General features: G+C 46.0%; 1 protein-coding gene across 1 annotated transcript; it reads left to right on the forward strand.

Moving 5' to 3' along the window:
* Positions 1 to 963: 963 nt before the first annotated feature.
* On the forward strand, positions 964 to 16594 carry LOC144118563 (uncharacterized). Its single transcript, XM_077651472.1, has 5 exons — positions 964 to 1065; positions 9012 to 9502; positions 11389 to 11464; positions 12162 to 12172; positions 16514 to 16594. The coding sequence occupies exons 1-5, from the start codon at positions 1014 to 1016 to the stop codon at positions 16592 to 16594; spliced, it is 711 nt and encodes a 236-aa protein (XP_077507598.1). The 5' UTR covers positions 964 to 1013.
* Positions 16595 to 18111: the final 1517 nt, after the last annotated feature.

Below are 18111 nucleotides of genomic sequence, written 5' to 3' on the forward strand. Positions count from 1 at the left end.
TTATCATTCTGCTCAATCGATGACGATCATGACAGCTTTTAAACTCATGGGATTTTTCAGCTTTGGATAGAGGTTGGGTGAACTGACGATGCCTCCTTCATGACGTTGCGCTGCCGCTTGTTGCATTGCGTTTTTTACTTTCGATAGCTGGACGCCATAACCAGACTTCCGGTGCAACCAGTGCGCAGAGCAACACCCCAAATGTTGCCATTTATTTGCGTATTGTGTTGGTTCATGGCAAGTAGAGCGCTTGACTTTTCGGGGCCAAGGCTGTGAGCTGTCGGAAAAAAAATCTTGACGCTGTGAGGGATGTCTGCTGCAGTATCTTTTCAAAATGTAGTTGAGCAACGGGCTTCGTTTCTTATTTTTTCGAGGCCTTTCGGTCTTTAGGGGTTTCGTAAGGACTTTACTATAAGCCTCGGAAGCAATCCCGGTCACATAGTTATTTTTGACCAATACGGTATTTACAGACGGGAGATACGTAAACCATAAGACTCTTCGGGATCCAGTGCACTGCCCTCCGAGGTCGAATAGATCAAAAGTAATTGAAAACCTGGTAATTTCAAGGTTGAAAAGTATAGCCGTACAGGAGTCAGTGTGCGCGAAGTAGAGGAATGAAGAGGTTGCGAAATCGTTAGAATAAAGCCAGAGAATACGTGCTTCAGTCGGGAAGACTAGAATGGATTAAGATGAACTGTCACAACCTTGGGCAATTTTAGCTTTGGGGCTAGGCCTCGTGTTGTCTAGCGTGGTGACTAACACCGCTGGCTCTGAGTGAAAGAGTGGCCTCTAAGTATTTTTTTATGTCTAGGGGAGCCGTGGTCTAGCCCTGCTTCTTCGCTGCACCGGACTTGACAGCGATGAGCGGCTCCTCTGGTGGTGCCAGTGGAGGCTACAACCCTGGCTGTGCTCCAGGATATCCCCAAGGCTACCCCCCAACCAGTTCGTCTAGTTATCCAACCGACGCAGTGAGACCCAGGGGCTTTGTAGATCCTGAAGAGCCGCCGCGGCGCATGCCTTCACCAAGGCCCAGTTTGCCAGAACGGTCCGCCACACCCGCCGTAGGTGCGTAGGGGCTGCGTGCCTGCACTTACAGAAGAGCATCATTTCACTTGTGAACTTGCATTCGTTTTTCTTACATGTAAACATAAGCTTGCTCACTGGCATTGCAATTGTTAAGTGCAATGCCCCCTACCACAAGAAAAAAAAAGGTAGACTGAGAGAGCTCATACCTTCAGGTTAAGGCGCATGATCGGCGGTGTAGCTGATTATCGAAGTCATCAACGCCGTGATAACGCCACTCCCACTGCACTAAACTGCCAATGATCAATAACAGATAATCAGAGTAGACTATGAATAAGTGAGCGGATTCGTGGCTGAGGGATTGTGCACTCTAGATCACGGTCCGGCTTAGGGCCTTCGTTTCAGTTCGGTTGCCCAAGTTGGCACTCGCTGCAGAGTGGAGAGTAGGGTAGAGAGGCGGCGCACCCGAGCCGCAGTCTTGTACTTCTGTATGCTATCGGTGACTACCTCTTGGTGCGAAAGCACCATTGGCTTCATAACCAAGAAACTGCGCGTGTGTGATGACGCCTCTCAAGTTAGTCACGTTATGCGGGAATTATAACAATACTCTGAATAAGGGTGACTTTAACCAACATGGAGAAGTAAAAAATATTGCCGCGACTGGGTTTCTAACCCGCGGCTTCGCGAACAGATCAGCTTCGCTGGCCACTGCACGAGTGAACTATGCTATCAGTGCGGCCGATAACGCCTCGAATAAAACTGCAACAAACTCTCACGCTGTGCATTGTACATCGTCGTCTACATCAACTTCCATCTGTGCGCAAGCCACGAAATGAGAGGCAACGAGGTTTCAATCGCGCTTTGCAGTACGTGGCGGTTCTGTCCACCTGCAAAAACCTGCTTTCGCCTTCTTACGATGGTGCATTCCTGCAATTACGGGAATGGGGTATGGGGACGAGACGACGACGACGACGACACGAAACCGGGTTAACTAGGTTAATACAGCTAGCGCCAGAAAAACAAATGTTGGGATGCAGTCATGACCCTTAAATCCGGTAGACTCGTTGCGCGCAAGTTCTTAGTTAATTTAGCTATGTATTTGTAACTATTCCGCAAACGATTCGCACGTTCCATTTGCTTAGCTAAAGTTGTTAACTACGCTTACATTCTCAAGATGGTCTCTTAAAGCAAAATGGGTGCCCCATGTACAAAAATAGTAGTATATTTGGACATGTTGCTTATCCATTCGGAAGTCAAATGCGGACATAGACTGGAGGCAAGCGACAACGAGACAAGCGCAGGATACCTGCAGGGGATTGACAGGAGACAGGACAGGAGACAGCACTTGTCTTATGTCCCTTCGTTTCACAGTTTTCGCTTCCAACTGCACAAAAAGTATTTTGGGAGAGTGGATAAATATTGAAAAGTAAAATGTACCAGCCCATGTCATGTCCCTACGTACATAGAGAACGTGTCAGTTTTGGGCGTGTTTATAATTATCGTTTCCTGTCGCTATGCCTTGAAGCTTGCGGCGAGATGATGCAAACATTTCTTTAAATTAAATTCTAAATTGTGAGGTTTAACGTCCCGAAGCGACCCATGGGCTTTGAGCGACGCCGTAGTGGTATGTTCCGGATAAATTTAAAGCACCTCGGGTTGTTTAGCGTGTGCTGACATCATATAGCACAGGGGCGTTATCTGTATTTCTCATCCACCGAAAAAGGGCCGCGGCGGCCGAGATCGAACCCTTGACTTTGGGACCAGTAGCCGAACATCAAAGTCACTGGGCCAACAAGCGTTTGAAAGAATCTCTTTATTATTATTCTCTATGTGTGGCCCAGCCATACCGAGACCTACGTTCGACTGTACGCTCTGCTTCATCTTGTGTACGACTGTTACTCGGCAAAAAAGACGAGAACGTGAGTGGGACATGCGACAGTGCTTTTTTTTTATTTGATACTGTAAGTCCCATCAAGGACTGTAACAGGAAGGGCTCTGAATGATACAGTTGTTGTACACATGTTGGTAGTAAACAATTTAACAATAACATATGGGAAAAATAGTTACAAAATCGGTTAGAGAATTCAAGTTGAGGTACAAATAATAGGCGGCAAACATGATGGCAAGCATACCAAAAAAAGGAAATCGGCTGCAGTTAGTGTTGTATTTTCAATCTAGGCACAAACAAAACGGTAAAAGTAAACAGGGCAGAAAAGTGTGGAAAATGAGAATAACTACTGGGAAACAAACAGGTGATCTATAACCAGGGCACTGAACTCATCTAATGATGAGCTGTTAGTAATATCTATGTCTAGATTGTTTCATTCTCGTGTAGTTCGTGGAAAAAATGAGTATTTGAATATGTTAGTACGGAATGGAAACTCATTTAATTTGTGTGTGAGGTTGTGGCGGGTCGATCTAGTTTTTGTGGTCGTTATGTATTTTGTAGCGGGCACTTTTAGTTGGTTGTGTATTTTTATCAACAAAGCAACGCCTCCGCCTCGTGTTGGCCGATATTTGCGAATAATGACGTAGTTTGGGGGAGTTATTTCAAAGTCTGATGTCTTTGGTTAGCCAAGTTTCTGTTATGGCGATGAATTCTGGCTCAAAGTTTAATATTATCGATTCGAGGGGATCAAGCGTGTTAATTCTACTTCGAGCGTTAACATTAACGAAGCTTATTTTGGACACTGGGGGCGGCGTGGATGTAGGTTGCGCGTATCGGGGTTCTGGTTTTTTGGTTTAATAGAAGTGGATGCTATGGGAGACACCGCATTTTTTATTCATCCCAAAAATAAAGACGACTGTTGATCTTTAGTTTGTCATAAACCAAAGCCACTTTATCACCAGAGTCCTTCTTTTGTTTCCTATATTCCCATAGCCTCCGCCTAATGTCTCGAATTCGGGGTGAAAAATCTTCGCTGATGACGTAGTCGCTCCCCTTCAGTTTGTGACAGCTTCGCAAAATTTTTGTTTTCTCTCGGAAATCTAACAGCATTAAAATTATTGGCCTTGTTTTGTTTACCTCCGGTTTGCCTAATAGATAAATCCGTTCGATTGAGACCTCATCTAACTTTAAAGTATCCTTAATGACATTTTCGTTCACTGCCTGTTCCAGGGATTCGGAGTTTTCTTCCTCATCTTCTGGCATACCATACACGATGAGGTTAGATCTTCTGGATCGATTTTCTAGGTCATCTATTCTTAAATCCAGGGTTGACACTTGTTTTTGTAGGCTAGCGACTTGTTTAGTGCAGGCTGATACATTATTTTCAAGGCATGTTAGACGTCCTAGCTTTTCTTCGATCGATGTCAGTCGTTCTTCTTTTATAGACTTTATGTCGGCAGCGATTTGTTTTAGCTGTTCTGAAAGTTCCGACATCCCGGGCCCGGGATTTGTCTCGACATCACCGGCAAGCAATAGCAACTTTGCAAGGTACACTATGTCATACAAAGCATCCAGAAGTACCGCAGAGCACGGCAGCACGACAAGACCGCGCTCGCCAGAGCGAAAACATTTTCCAAAACGTCATCTTACCTGCACGTAGAAGACAAACGGATGAGCCATCTGCGTGTGAGCCCTGCTGCCGTGCCCTTTGGAATGCGGTGGCGCGTTGGCGGTTTTATCCTCGGGAAGGGGGGTGGCGCTGCGCTGAACGGCTTGGAGAATTCACTTCCGCTGGAAGTAGACGATGATGGGGTCCCATCCGCAGGTTCCAGGGTAAAAAGCGGCAAAGTGCTGGCGTTCTGTAGCACATTCGCGTTGTGAATCACGAAAGGCCGGTTGAACTCTTGTTGTCCCGCTGGTATGAGCAGCAGGCCGGTGACGATCTGCACGTAGAAGACAAACGGATGAGCCATCTGCGTGTGAGCCCTGCTGCCGTGCCATTTGGAATGCGGTGGCGCGTTGGCGTGTTTTATCCTCGGTAAGGGGGGTGGCGCTGCGCTGAACAGCTTGAAGAATTCACTTCCGCTGGAAGTAGACGATGATGGGGTCCCATCCGCAGGTTCCAGGGTAAAAAGCGGCAAAATGCTGGCGTTCTGTAGCACATGCGCGTTGTGAATCACGATAAGCCCGTTGAACTCTTGTGTCCCGCTGGTATCAGCAGCAGGCCGGCGACGATCTGCACGTAGAAGACAAACGGATGAGCCATCTGCGTGTGAGCCCTGCTGCCGTGCCATTTGGAATGCGGTGGCGCGTTGGCGGGTTTTATCCTCGGGAAGGGGGGTGGCGCTGCGCTGAACGGCTTGAAGAATTCACTTCCGCTGGAAGTAGACGATGATGGGGTCCCATCCTCAGGTTCCAGGGTAAAAAGCGGCAAAATGCTGGCGTTCTGTAGAACATGCGCGTTGTGAATCACGAAAGGCCGGTCGAACTCTTGTTGTCCCGCTGGTATCAGCAGCAGGCCGGCGACGATCTGCACGTAGAAGACAAATGGATGAGCCATCTGCGTGTGAGCCCTGCTGCCGTGCCATTTGGAATGCGGTGGCGCGTTGGCGGGTTTTATCCTCGGGAAGGGGGGTGGCGCTGCGCTGAACGGCTTGAAGAATTCACTTCGGCTGGAAGTAGACGATGATGGGGTCCCATCCGCAGGTTCCAGGGTAGGAAGCGGCAAAATGCTGGCGTTCTGTAGCACATGCGCGTTTTGAATCACGAAAGGCCGGTTGAACTCTTGTTGTCCCGCTGGTATCAGCAGCAGGCTGGCGACGATCTGCACGTAGAAGACAAACAGATGAGCCATCTGCGTGTGAGCCCTGCTGCCGTGCCATTTGGAATGCGGTGGCGCGTTGTCGGGTTTTATCCTCGGGAAGGGGGGTGGCGCTGCGCTGAACGTCTTGAAGAATTCACTTCTGCTGGAAGTAGACGATGATGGGGTCCCATCCACAGGTTCCAGGGTAGGAAGCGGCAAAATGCTGGCGTTCTGTAGCACATGCGCGTTGTGAATCACTAAAGGCTGGTTGAACTCTTGTTGTCCCGCTGGTATCAGCAGCAGGCTGGCGATGATCTGCACGTAGAAGACAAACGGATGAGCCATCTGCGGGTGAGCCCTGCTGGCGTGCCCTTTTGAGCGCTTTTCAGTGCTTTTTCAGGGCTTAACAGTTTTTCGTCAGTATAAGCAACTAACTAGGCCAAGAAAAATGCCCTCTTTAAGAGCAAATATCAGCCTTTGTTGTTTGGACTTCAATTATGTGCAGATGCGATAGTTGACAGTGAAGCCAGCTTCCACCGGAACTGCGGCCTATTGGAACTGATTAGGATTTATCGGGCTTATTTCCAGCCGACAGCAAGAGAAAAAATAAAACGAAAAAAGAAAAATCATATGGACATTCATGGTCCTTCGTGGACCTTCGCCTGGAATGCTAGGACAGTGGAATGCTTAATCCCTAGCCCTATGTATATGTTCAGCTTGCTGTTTCCCATTGCTTTGTACCTGAAAACGAGAAAGCTCTGTCTTGCTTGGGGATGAAATATTTGCATGTTCGAGCAAGATAAACGGTGTTGTGAGATAGCACGTAGAGCTACAATAGTGAAAAAATGCAGGAGTGAGGAATGCAGTAAACGTTGTTAGGAAACAAAAGTAGGAAATGAAAGCGGTAGATTATTAACGCTATGGCGTCAGACCGGCTGTTTGGAGGGAAAGCCATGCGCGTTGTCACACTATTTCTGGATTGGGCGAAAGGGTTGTGACGTCGAACGTTTAGCCGTGGAATGATAATGTTTAAAACTCAAGTCAAACTGACTATGACGTTATAACATGACTGAAACGTCAATGTGAAGTTGTATAAGGGTGTAAAGTAAATGACTTACGCTAAAAAGAAAATTGGGATGATTAGTTCGGAATGGAACCCATGACCCTCGGGTTTTGAGTCAGACAGGCTAACCAGGGCACTGAGGTATGTTCGAAGGACATGGTTAAAGGGAAACTATACGTGTCTTGTGGTGTATCATGTGGTCCGATATGCCTGCTAATGAATGCTAATGAGTGTGCGTAGTTAGATAGAGGGACTGATTAATAAATAAGTAAGAAATAACCATCAAAGGTGTCACGTGGTAGCCATAACGCGGAGCTCAAGTGTCCCTACAATTTATATCTGCTCTCTCTCTCTCTCTGTATTTTTTTTTCATGATACGTACATGTGTGCTCAGTATTGGTTTGACCACGCAGTTTGTGTAGTAATATTTTTATTCATTGCGTGTACGCAAAAACCTTCCCGTCGTCTGCCATGTACATGGTTCATGAGTCTTTTGCAAGCCCACATACATGATATAATTGCCGCGTTTGGGCGAGTTAGTTTTCCATGCTGAATCTAAAAGCGCAAAAGACAAGGACAGAGAAAAAGACAAACAACACGAGCGCTCGTGTAGTCTGTCTTATTCTGTGTCCTTGTCTTTTGCGCTTTTACGTTCAGCAACATACTTGGCTTTTATCCCAGGAATCCCACCAGTGAATACGGGAAAATAAAATATTAGGCTTAACCTGAAGGTAGTATTATACCCGTGCTACACGGGCGCTTCGAACGCCTTCCAACTTAATGTCATTCAGCAAGATTACCGAACTCACGCTGCTACACGAAATTTTTCGACGGCATTCGGTTCAGATGCCATTCGAATCGACGGAGCTTCGCGGAGACATTCCAGATTTTGGAATGCCTTCGAAACGCGAACACAGGCCGAGCCGGCCAATAGGCGTCGCCGCCGCCATCGCTTCGCCCCGCCCACAGCTGCGCGACTTCTTTCGGCTCTGTGGCTGCTCATTTTAATACCCGCTCCTCGCTTTTTCCTGCTCTTTGCTTAGCAAATAGCTCGTGTTCTGTCTACGTAAGTGCTTGATGGTTAGACTACACCAATGAACATTTACCGCATGAGCATGAAATTTCTCCAGCAGTGCGCCGTTGAGGACGGCTGCACTCATACTGTTGTTTGCATCGCTGCCTACGAACAGCTAGCGCTCGTTTTAATGACATAAAACGCATTCTGCGCTTTAGTTGTATTAAATAAGCGAATCTCTTTTGTACCGGTTGCACCCATGCTTGTTAACACAGTGCGACAATATGTGGGAGGAAGCGCCGATACGATCGCTCGACTGAGAAACACTTGACAGCTATGCTGCTGGCATCGCCTACGACCGGCGCTTGTCGCTAATTGTCCCGACTTCCTCCGACAAGATCAGTAGTTTATTTTAAACTGCTTTATTCAGAAGTATGATTGCTGACCATTCGCGGTTATTGAAACGTCATAACTTGTTATCCACAAAATATCAACGGCGACGACTGCTGCTGGCCTTTAAGCAGTGCTCTGCGGTCTGGGTCACACCGGCGCTTCCCGTTCATCGTATGAGCGCCCTGCGATGTGAGCAATAGTTGATTTCTGGTAACTGTCGTCAAAAGTAAACTCGTTGACCATTTGCATTCGCTAAATTTTGTGAATTCGCTCTTCACAACCTTCGAACTCACAGACGTAATCCTGCGGACTCACAAGGCCTACTCGCCGCGGCAGGGATGGGAGTCGCCATCGATTAAAATTAATTTGGCAAGCGCTTACAGCTGGTGAGTGTTCGAGTGTGCTCATAAAAATAAACCCGTTAGTTTGACTTATTAACTGTATGGATTAGGTAGATGGGCGAATATATTCACACCGTCGCCCCCTCAGCGTGTTTTCCCACTGCCGACAGCCTGCCGAAGGCATGAAGGCTGATCGTCATCCGTTCGGATTCGTCGATGTCGTTGGCCTCAAAAGCTTGTCCTACTACAATCATATATGCTGCTGTTGACCGTGATAGTGCCTTTGTCGCACTAGTGTAACCACCGCCGCCTTCTTCATCGTACACTGAAAACGAGCTGAGGAAATTTCAAATGCGTTTGGAAAGTGTCGTAGCGCCGCGGAAGTCCGTCGAGTCCTCATGCCTTTCCAAGTCTCGAATGCCAATCGACTCAGATGTCATTCGAACGTGCCCGTGTAGCACAGGTATTAATTCGTTTTCCTCCAGGGAACGTATCATCGAGCCTGGAACCGGTTTCACCAGAGACTTACTACACTCCTCAGTCTGGCGGCACCCCGACGGACCTTTCTATTTCGGCAACTTTTTTGTCCCCCTTACCTGAGACATACTGCCCTCCCTCTCAGTCCAGCGGCCTCCCGCCGGAAGGCATTTCATCGCCAATTTCCTTGTCCCCCATACCTGGCCCCTTTCAGCACCGCACCTGGGGAGTGGCACCGACACCATTACCGAGATACTCCAGTGGCGTTTACCCGCCTTATGCCACTCCGCCCCTCAGTGCGCAGTCTATGTACGGGTCAAGAAGTGGATACAGTGGAAGCGGCTACTCTAGGTCTGACTACGCTGGCCCCGTGAGCGGCATGCCCTACCCTCCGACAACGCCCAACACAGCTCCGGCAAGGGACGCGGCCTACTACGAGACTTCTCCTAGGTACTATGACGGCACGGTGGCCGGGGAAAGCTGTTACGCTCCAGGAAAGGTAAGCCGCCAGTGTAGTGGCAAATCCGCGTCGGCAGAAATATTCTCAACTCCTCACTGAAAACTCCTTCTGTCTGATAAAAAAAATTGGTCATTCCACTGGAGTAAATGCAGAATTGCCACTGGAAATTTTCGCCCTCATCGAAGCACAGTACGACGCTAAGAGCGACGCGGAAGAAAAGTGTTCGTCTCGATGGATGCAGTTAATGTTACTTCACATGGACGGCAATAGCTCTGAAATGGGTCGATCGGGACTAACGACCAAAACGAAACCGTTGTTGTTGGCGCTTCTTTTCGTCCGTCTTGCCCTCAGCGTTGGCGTTTCCTCAGCATATTGCAGTAAATTTGAAGAGGTTATCAGAATCAGAACGGACTGCCACGAGAGAAAAATGTGCAGCCATTTATTCAGCGTGAATGAATGTCTGCCGGAAATTGTCATGCACAGTACATTTCCCCACAGCATTGCGCACTGTCTGACGTCAAAGCTTTGTCGGTTATTGTCGGTGCGCGAAAAACAGTAGAGCACAGTGGTAGAGTGTGAGGAAAATGGAGGCCGACTTCTTAATGCGCTTTTTTTTAACCGTTTCAACGGTTGTGTTCGCGTGTTAACAGTTCTTGTTTCTTGCTGTTCTCCTCGCGGATTGTCAATAGCGTTCGGTATCATGAGAAGTGGCCCTGTAGCCAGAGATTGTTCTATTCGAAGGAAGCCAACCGTCTTTGAAGGCAGGGACAGTGGAGGCAGGTATTGCTGTTACCGCTTTTTCCATGTTTTGCTGGTTTGAGAGGAAAGATATTTGAGTAGTCACTTTGGACAAAAGATGTTGCCCGGAATGGAGCCGAAATCACGGTTTGCGCATATTGGGCGTGGTGGTCTACCTACTGAGGTTATGCAATATCTGTCTCCCTTGCTGCTTTCGAATGCACTATATGTTAACTGTAGCCTAATCCCGACACGGGTGTCCAGTGCCACACTAATACCCCATTTAAAAAGGCAAACGTTTGCAGTAGTCAAGTAGACGTAACATATAAAGACGCGCGTCATTTGTTTTGTAGTAAGAGACAGCAACCTGCCCACTAGAGAGGTGGACAATGGGCTTAAAGAGGCATCCTGTGTAGTGCACTGTTCTTGTTTTCATCGGCGCATCTCCGCCTCTCCTAAGTCAGTAGCAAGAGGGCGCTTCCTCCCGCCCTTCCTTCCTTCCGTGTGCAATCCATGTTTAAGCTGTGCTGCATCCTCAGCATCATTTTCCGGAGCGCGCAAGAAAGCCGATGATTACTACAGGCTGTTTAAAATGCTCAGCATTTACAACCCTTGAGCTTTCCTGATTGATCCCTAGCAGCCGTTATATCTACACAGAGATGGCCATATATGTCAAATAACTTACCGCTGCTTTTGTGCATGTATACGCTTCCGCCTATGGTAAGTGCCATTCTACCAGCGTATCGCATGGTGAATGCGTCTTCTGATGCTTGCATATACAAGCGACTGCTGCGGATGTCTTCAGGTAAATGGGTTGGTTTTCTGTGAGACAGAACCAATAAACTGCTTAAGTGCACAGCGACACTGAAGCAATGAGTGGCATCGCGGAGTGCACATGAACTATGTGATGGCGGCTATTTGAGATTGCCTTATTTAAGAGGATAACGAGGCTATTGGAGTTTTTTATGCGTTTGGAGTGTAGGCTTAGCGTTCTGCAAGGCAGGTCAGGCATCAAATAAATCTGGTGTGTCAGTTAATAGACATTTTACAGTGTCCCTTTGTGTGCTGCTCCCAAAGACCTTAAAAAATGACTAGCATTATTTGCATATTTGAAAGGTACCGAAAAGTTGTCCAGTTTTTTTTTCCTTTAATTCAAGAGCTAAAAGTTTATTTTGTTGTACCTGCAGGGAACCCTCAAGACGCACATGAATTTCAATGTCCAGCAGGATGTGGAGGCACTGAAAAAAGCCATGAGAGGATGGAGTAAGTGCAGACACCAGCGCTTAACCGAAGAAACACCATTGGACGTAACGTGCCACATGTGCATTTTTCATAACTGTATTATTGCTCTGTTATTGGTGCATCATGATGCTCATCAAGCATTGATTTTTCTACACCGCATGCCAGAGCCACCGACATGTTCACTTAATGGCAAACTTTCGTGGTACTGCGTGAGTTTTCATTGCCGAGTTTTGTCATTGCGTTAACTTACAGCGCTACAGTTACCGTAACCATCGGACGCTAGGCACGCACGTGTAGAACGTGCATAAGCAGTTTCTGCAGACGCAGCGACGAAAACAGTAGAGCGGTGGAGGAATTTAATAAGTCCTCAGCATGCTCGTGGTGAGAATGTCTAGCTAGCGTATACAATGCAGGGTTATTGGTTGTGGCACACGGAAGTGTTTTCGTGATTCTGTTATAGGCTCGAAATTGCCGTCACCAGTAACTCATGATTTCGTGCCTTCAGATGTGATTATCATGCTTAGCCTGTTCATCTTATCGTTATTTTAGTAAAGTTGAAAAATGCGCGGTAACGCTATAATTAAAACAATTACGGGGCACTTTGGTGATGTAAACTGCGATGTCGCAAAAGCCGTTTGCGGTGTTGCTGCCAATGTTGTAGTTTGTGTGCTGAAACTACTAATCAAAGACTATGCGATTGTTATGAAAATTTGTACAGTCGTCATTCGAGTGAGTCTTCTTCGTTTAGCTTTATTTCAACTAGTACGATTTCTACTACGCAACCGATGGCGTCATCGATGACCTAATCGGTTTCATTGACACCTACAGTGTGTCAGAAACCCGACCGGACACGCTGGCGAGTACCAGGCTATCTAAACATTTTTCTAGCGTCAAGTCATTAATCCGTTCTTTCATAAGCGTGGACTTGTCAACTTTTACCAGTTTTATTGACAGCTTGTGTGACAGAAACGCGAATGGTGACTCTGGCGGGCCATGAGCATATAAAGGCTTTCGTCTTAATATTGGTGGCAGTCATATTACTCTAGTAGGAGCGTTACATTTGTGAGTTTATCCTTTATTGAAAGTTCTGGACAAATAAAAATAAGAAGATTAAACATTAGCAATGTGGAGCGTTCGAACAAGCAAGTAGCCTGTAGCTTACGAAGATGTAGTCCTACCAAATAAGAGTCGAACGATTCCCGCAGGTCAGCGTACTGAACTCAAGAACGAGGCGGCAGATAACCCTCAATGAAGGCCCTCCGGCACACGGCGTCCAGCAATTTTCATGACGCCGTGGTCAATCGATTAAGCTGTGGCTCATATCCTTTCATCTGCCACCCCTAAGATATCCCCCGAGCAGATCAAAGGGATTCACTAGGAGGTCATTAGCTGGAGGCTCACCTTTGAGGGGTATTTGCCGCTGCGTTCTCGAGCTGTATCCGGCTGTAGTGTCGTTTAATCCAAAGCCCGTAGGTTTCGATGCCACCACCGTGACAGTGACAACGAACCATTGCTGGAATGACCGTATCGATACCAATGACACGTTTTTTTTCAATATCCTGCGCTTGTCTTTTTATTCGGCTTTTATTTTTTCTGGTGTGACTACTTTATCGCAATTACAAATACAGCTTGTTCATGGACGCAGCAAAGGGATTCTGCTGCGAAATAAAATAGATAGAGAAGGATTTGTGCTGCCTGGATGCGAACCTGAAGCGCCTCCAATTTTCGTTTTTTTTTGTTGATAACGAGAAGAAAAAGAGCATTTAAAGAGGAAAGAGAAAGAAGGGAAAACGTATATAGTTCAGCGAATGATTCGCTTGGGATCTGAAGTGGCAGACAAACCTTGGAGCCACTTGTCTTCCTTGTAAAATGTCTTGTTTGGGGAGAAAATATATTTTTTATTGTTTATTTGTCATCCTGAAAGCCTGTTTATGAGCAGTGGGCTTTCTAATAACGCCATCAACAGAGATCAACCATCGCATTTTGTGAGAAATGGTTCGTCATTCAGTTGTCGCCTTTTTGTCTGTTGGCCAGCCCCGCCTTTGATGCCACACGTGACGCACTAGGCAACTGCTAGACGGCAAAAAAGATGACCTTGGAAAGAATATGCTTCAAATTACGTCCGCGCAATTATCGTGAGAACCCACTTATTATCCGGCTAAAGAAAAGTGAAAGTTTTAATAAAGTTTAATATCAACCCGCTTACTGTGCGTTAGGGAATTATCTCTTTAATCTGAACAAAAAATAGTTTTCTCATTAGAGTGAATGCTTACCGCGAAGTCCTATGTAGTGGCGTTTCGTGAGTCTCGCATAAATGTTTTCAGCTCATTTCCTCGATTTGAAAAAATACGGGCAGCGATATACCGTAGAGACCTAGGAAGGAAAAATCGGCAGTTTATCATTCTATGCTGCCCCTGTCGGCGCGTGATTTCATACTCAGTCAGGTGTGCTTTTCTGCGTTGAACTGAAAATGTTTACCAGACGCCTTCAATTTCTTCCGCCGATTTTCTAATATAGATTTCCCAGCTATCCTAAGCCAAAATTTAAAACTAAACCAGGGCGAGACAGGTGTAGTGCACTTCAAATTTGTCGTATGACCATTGTTGTGTTGCGTTGTGTTGGGTTTAATGGCGCATCCGAAGGTAAGGCAATCATGCGCCAAGCTCACTTCGACCGTTGTATTTAGTTACTCCAAGTATTTTTGTATGTTGTAATGTTGCATGATTTAATAATTAAAAAAAGACTTTTTAGCTATTGCGTTTATGGCGAAAATTCCGGTGCCAGAGTGTAGAGTGTGCAAAAAACGTGTAATTAAACATTTTTAATTTTCGATCTGTGCTGTACATTAGTTTTTTATTCGTTAAAGGAAACCGCGCGAAATATAAAAAAAAATCTAAGGTGACCATGTGCTTGCGCGCCGCGACAGTAGGGCTCTCAAACCCGGATGATCGAAACAGCGCTGGATGGTGCCATGTGGCTGTAAATCGCAATAGTAGTGCGAAATACATGAAGTAGATGACGCTGTTTTTGTCTTAAAAGGGATGTTTCCGGAAAGGAAACATTCGCGCATGTTTGAACTTGGTCTGCTCTACGTTTGCTGAGCACACATATCTAAACACTTGAAGCTGCCTTAGTTAACGCTCTTAAGTCGAACACTGAGGCAGTGTTGGCGGAGAATTTTTTTATCCCGTCACATTCAAGGCATAATCGAACGCAGTTAATTTCACCAATTCCGCGTTTGAGAGCGCTGCTGTCGCAGCGCGTAAGCCCATGGTCACGTGGCATTTTTTTTATCTCTAGCGCAAATTTTGAAATCTCATCTACAGCTCACATAAAAAAAAATCTAATGTTTAGACTTTTTTTGGCACGCTGTACACTTTGGCACCATAATCTGCGCCAGAAACCCAACAGGAAGAAAGATATTTTTTTCCAAAAGTTTTAGTTATTGAATTAAACAGAGTAAACACATACCCTTAGTAACGAAATACAATGGCCAACAACACTGTTGAAGTTCAATCCATTTATCTTGCCTCTGCATATTTTTAATCTTTGACTAAAGAATGCTTGGAGACGTGGTAGAATAGGCAAATTACAGCTTTTGCACATACGCTGGTGATTCGTGAGCATTAGTTTTTTGTAACCGAATTTTGTAACCGCAACAACTACTACTACTAATACTGCTACTACCACTACTACTACTGCTACTACTACTACTGCCACTACTACTTCTTCTACTAATACTACTACTACTACCACTACTACTACTACTACTACTGCAGCTACTACTACTACCACTACTACCACCACTACTGCAACCACTACTACTGCTACTACTGCTGCTGCTGCTACTACTGCTACTATTACCACCACTACCACTAATACTACTATTGCTGCAGCTGCTGCTGCTTCTACTACTACTAGTACTACTACTACTACTACCACTACTACTACTACGACTACTACTACAACTACTACTATGACTACTACTACTACTACTACCACTACTACTACTACGACTACTACTACAACTACTACTATGACTACTACTACTACTACAACTGCAGCTGCCACTACTACTACTACTACCACCACCACCACCACTAATAATAATAATAATAATAATAATAGCCTTTATTGCCATCAACATCATGGGGGAGGTTGGGGAAAAAAAGCTGGACAGCTTGACTGGTTCCCGCCCCCGCCCCATATAAAATACACAATTGCTTCCACAAAGGGAGAGAGCTAAGCGGACGACAGAACACAACATTTCAAAACTAAGCGCAGTCATAACGATCATGAGAAACGAAAATAACACGTAATAAAACAAGTTATCATGAATCAAAAGAAACAACGTAGTATCAATAGTGAGGCCTATTTCTACATACAGAGACAATTGTCGTGCTATCGCAATCACATGGCTCTAGACATAAAGAAAAACTACAAATGCATATTTACACGTAGAAAGGGGTATATTTCAAGCCATTACATACTACATACTATATTATATTACATACTACTACTACTACCACTAGCACCACAACCACCGCCACCACCATCACCACCACCACTACTACTACCACTACCCCTATCACCACCACCACTACTACTACTACTACTACTCTTACTACTGCTGCAGCTGCTACTACTACTACAACTACTACTATTACTCCTACCACTACTATTACCACGACCACCACCACCGGCATCGCCGCCGCCACCGCCGCCACCACCACCACTACTACTACTACTACCACAACCACTACCACCACTACTACTACTACTACTACTACAACTACTACTAATTATTATTATTATTATTTTGTCACCGAGACAGGAGGTCGGTCTAAGCTTTTTGAGGGCTTGTAGGCTTCTATAGCGGTAATATTAATAACAGCAATAATAAGCGCTCAGCGGCTTTCAAAAGCCGATGGCGATGGCCGCATCGCCACTCCGAGGAAGTCGAAGTAATAATAATATTCAACTTCCTCGGAGCGACTAGGCGGCCACCGCCATCGGCTTTTGAAAACCGCTGAGCGCTTCCGCGCTTTCGCCCTCGCATTTGTGTTGCAGGCCCAGCGGGACGAGAACACACCTCTGGATCCAGTGCGGGCGCACAACGACGCCGCTGTGAGCTCCATAATTCTCCTGTGAAAAGAAGTCCCACTGGCGAGTTGGGCACTTCCGGTTGGGAATTCGCGGGTCCTGTCGTGAACCTCGGAATCGCATAACTATATCTCGAGCTAAGACAGGCGTGGAAATGACCATTCCTGCTTAGGTCATTTCTTTTCTTCGCTGGCAGTTGTTACCCGCAAAACGAGGCCTTGTATATCCTTTGCGCATTCCCTAAGCCCGATTTTCTCAAAGTAGCGCTCCTGAAAGCTTGTTTGGCACTTACGCTGTGAAGAGTTTGAAATGAAGTCTTTGCGGCGGTTGTATTTCCTTTCAGTATAACGCGCTTTAGGTGAAACGCCCAACATAGAGCGTTGTTTTCTGTTTTCCCACACATAGAAGATTTGACAAAACTCTATAACTTTCTTCTATTTCACGCTCAGATCATCCTAAATGCTCTCATGTTTGAATTGCGTTTTAGAGCTTCGCGCATGTTATTATTTGATGCTTTTATGTGCTGTAGGTACTGTGACGAACTTTGCGTCCTCCATACGCCTGCAGTCCTTCAGATTTTTCTGTTAGCTTTCCTTGAGTTGTCTTCAGTCGTTTTAGAGTACGTTTGCGAAATATTACGGCAATTTACTCGTCTTTCACAGTAAAATGCGCTTTCACACGCACGGGGCTTGTTACATTGGTAAACAAATCTAAACGAGCACCATTTGAAATCTCCAAGGTATAAAATTGATTAAAAACTAAACATTTTGGCAGATTTTTGCCTGTCTGGTTGGGTTTGAAGACATAATAAACTGCACATCTCCAACCAAAAATTTTAATTTTAACCCAATGTTTCAAAGCCGACTCGGCTCCTTCATAAGGGGTGACTGAGGGCAGTAGCTAGCGTCTGGAGGGGAGGAGGGGTCAAAGGAACGACGGCTGTGATGAGGAAGGCGTGCGGCAGGAGGAGGGTGAGGGGGGTTAAGGCTGTTATCACCTTGTCGCACTCCGACGAGGCGGTCAATGGCGACTATTTTCATTGAGATGTAGATGTGCAAAATTGATGTTCATGGCGTCACCAAGCAATGGTCACAAAACATTCACGCATGACGCGCTCGACGGATCCCGCAAATGCCACTGTGCATTCTACTAGGGAAAATCCCCCCTCCCACAAAAAAAGGAACGTGAACGATCGCTAGGGAACAAGGAACGTGAAAAAAGTCGCCATGCAGCCGTGACGCCAACTCCAAGTGTAGTGTGATGGAACTTCGGAATGTGTTTGAATACAAGCAAGAGAATATAAATAGTTCTAGAATACAGACAAAAGTGTGTGAAACGAAAAGTGTACGCTAGTCATGGTGACGAGAAGAGGAATTGTCTAAGCGGGAGTTGGCGTATAGAGGAGCACACGATTGTGGAAGTCCTCGAAGTTCGTGGAGCAAGCATATAATATTACTTCCCATGCAGGGCATGCAAGCTGCGGTGCAGTCATACTCACAACGCCTGGAAGCTGTGATTAATGTAAAATACGAATAACCTAAATGAAAAACATTGTGTTATGTTGC

The sequence above is a fragment of the Amblyomma americanum genome, chromosome 1, assembly GCF_052857255.1.
Source record: "Amblyomma americanum isolate KBUSLIRL-KWMA chromosome 1, ASM5285725v1, whole genome shotgun sequence".
NCBI classification, from domain to species: domain Eukaryota; kingdom Metazoa; phylum Arthropoda; class Arachnida; order Ixodida; family Ixodidae; genus Amblyomma; species Amblyomma americanum.

Excerpts from the sequence above, each read along its gene's own strand:
- LOC144118563 (XM_077651472.1), top strand. The coding sequence starts at position 1,014 with ATGCCTTCACCAAGGCCCAGTTTGCCAGAACGGTCCGCCACACCCGCC. Across the intron at positions 1,066-9,011 it reads GTCCGCCACACCCGCCGTAG|GGAACGTATCATCGAGCCTG; the intron begins GTGCGTAGGGGC and ends GTTTTCCTCCAG. Across the intron at positions 9,503-11,388 it reads GCTGTTACGCTCCAGGAAAG|GGAACCCTCAAGACGCACAT; the intron begins GTAAGCCGCCAG and ends TTGTACCTGCAG.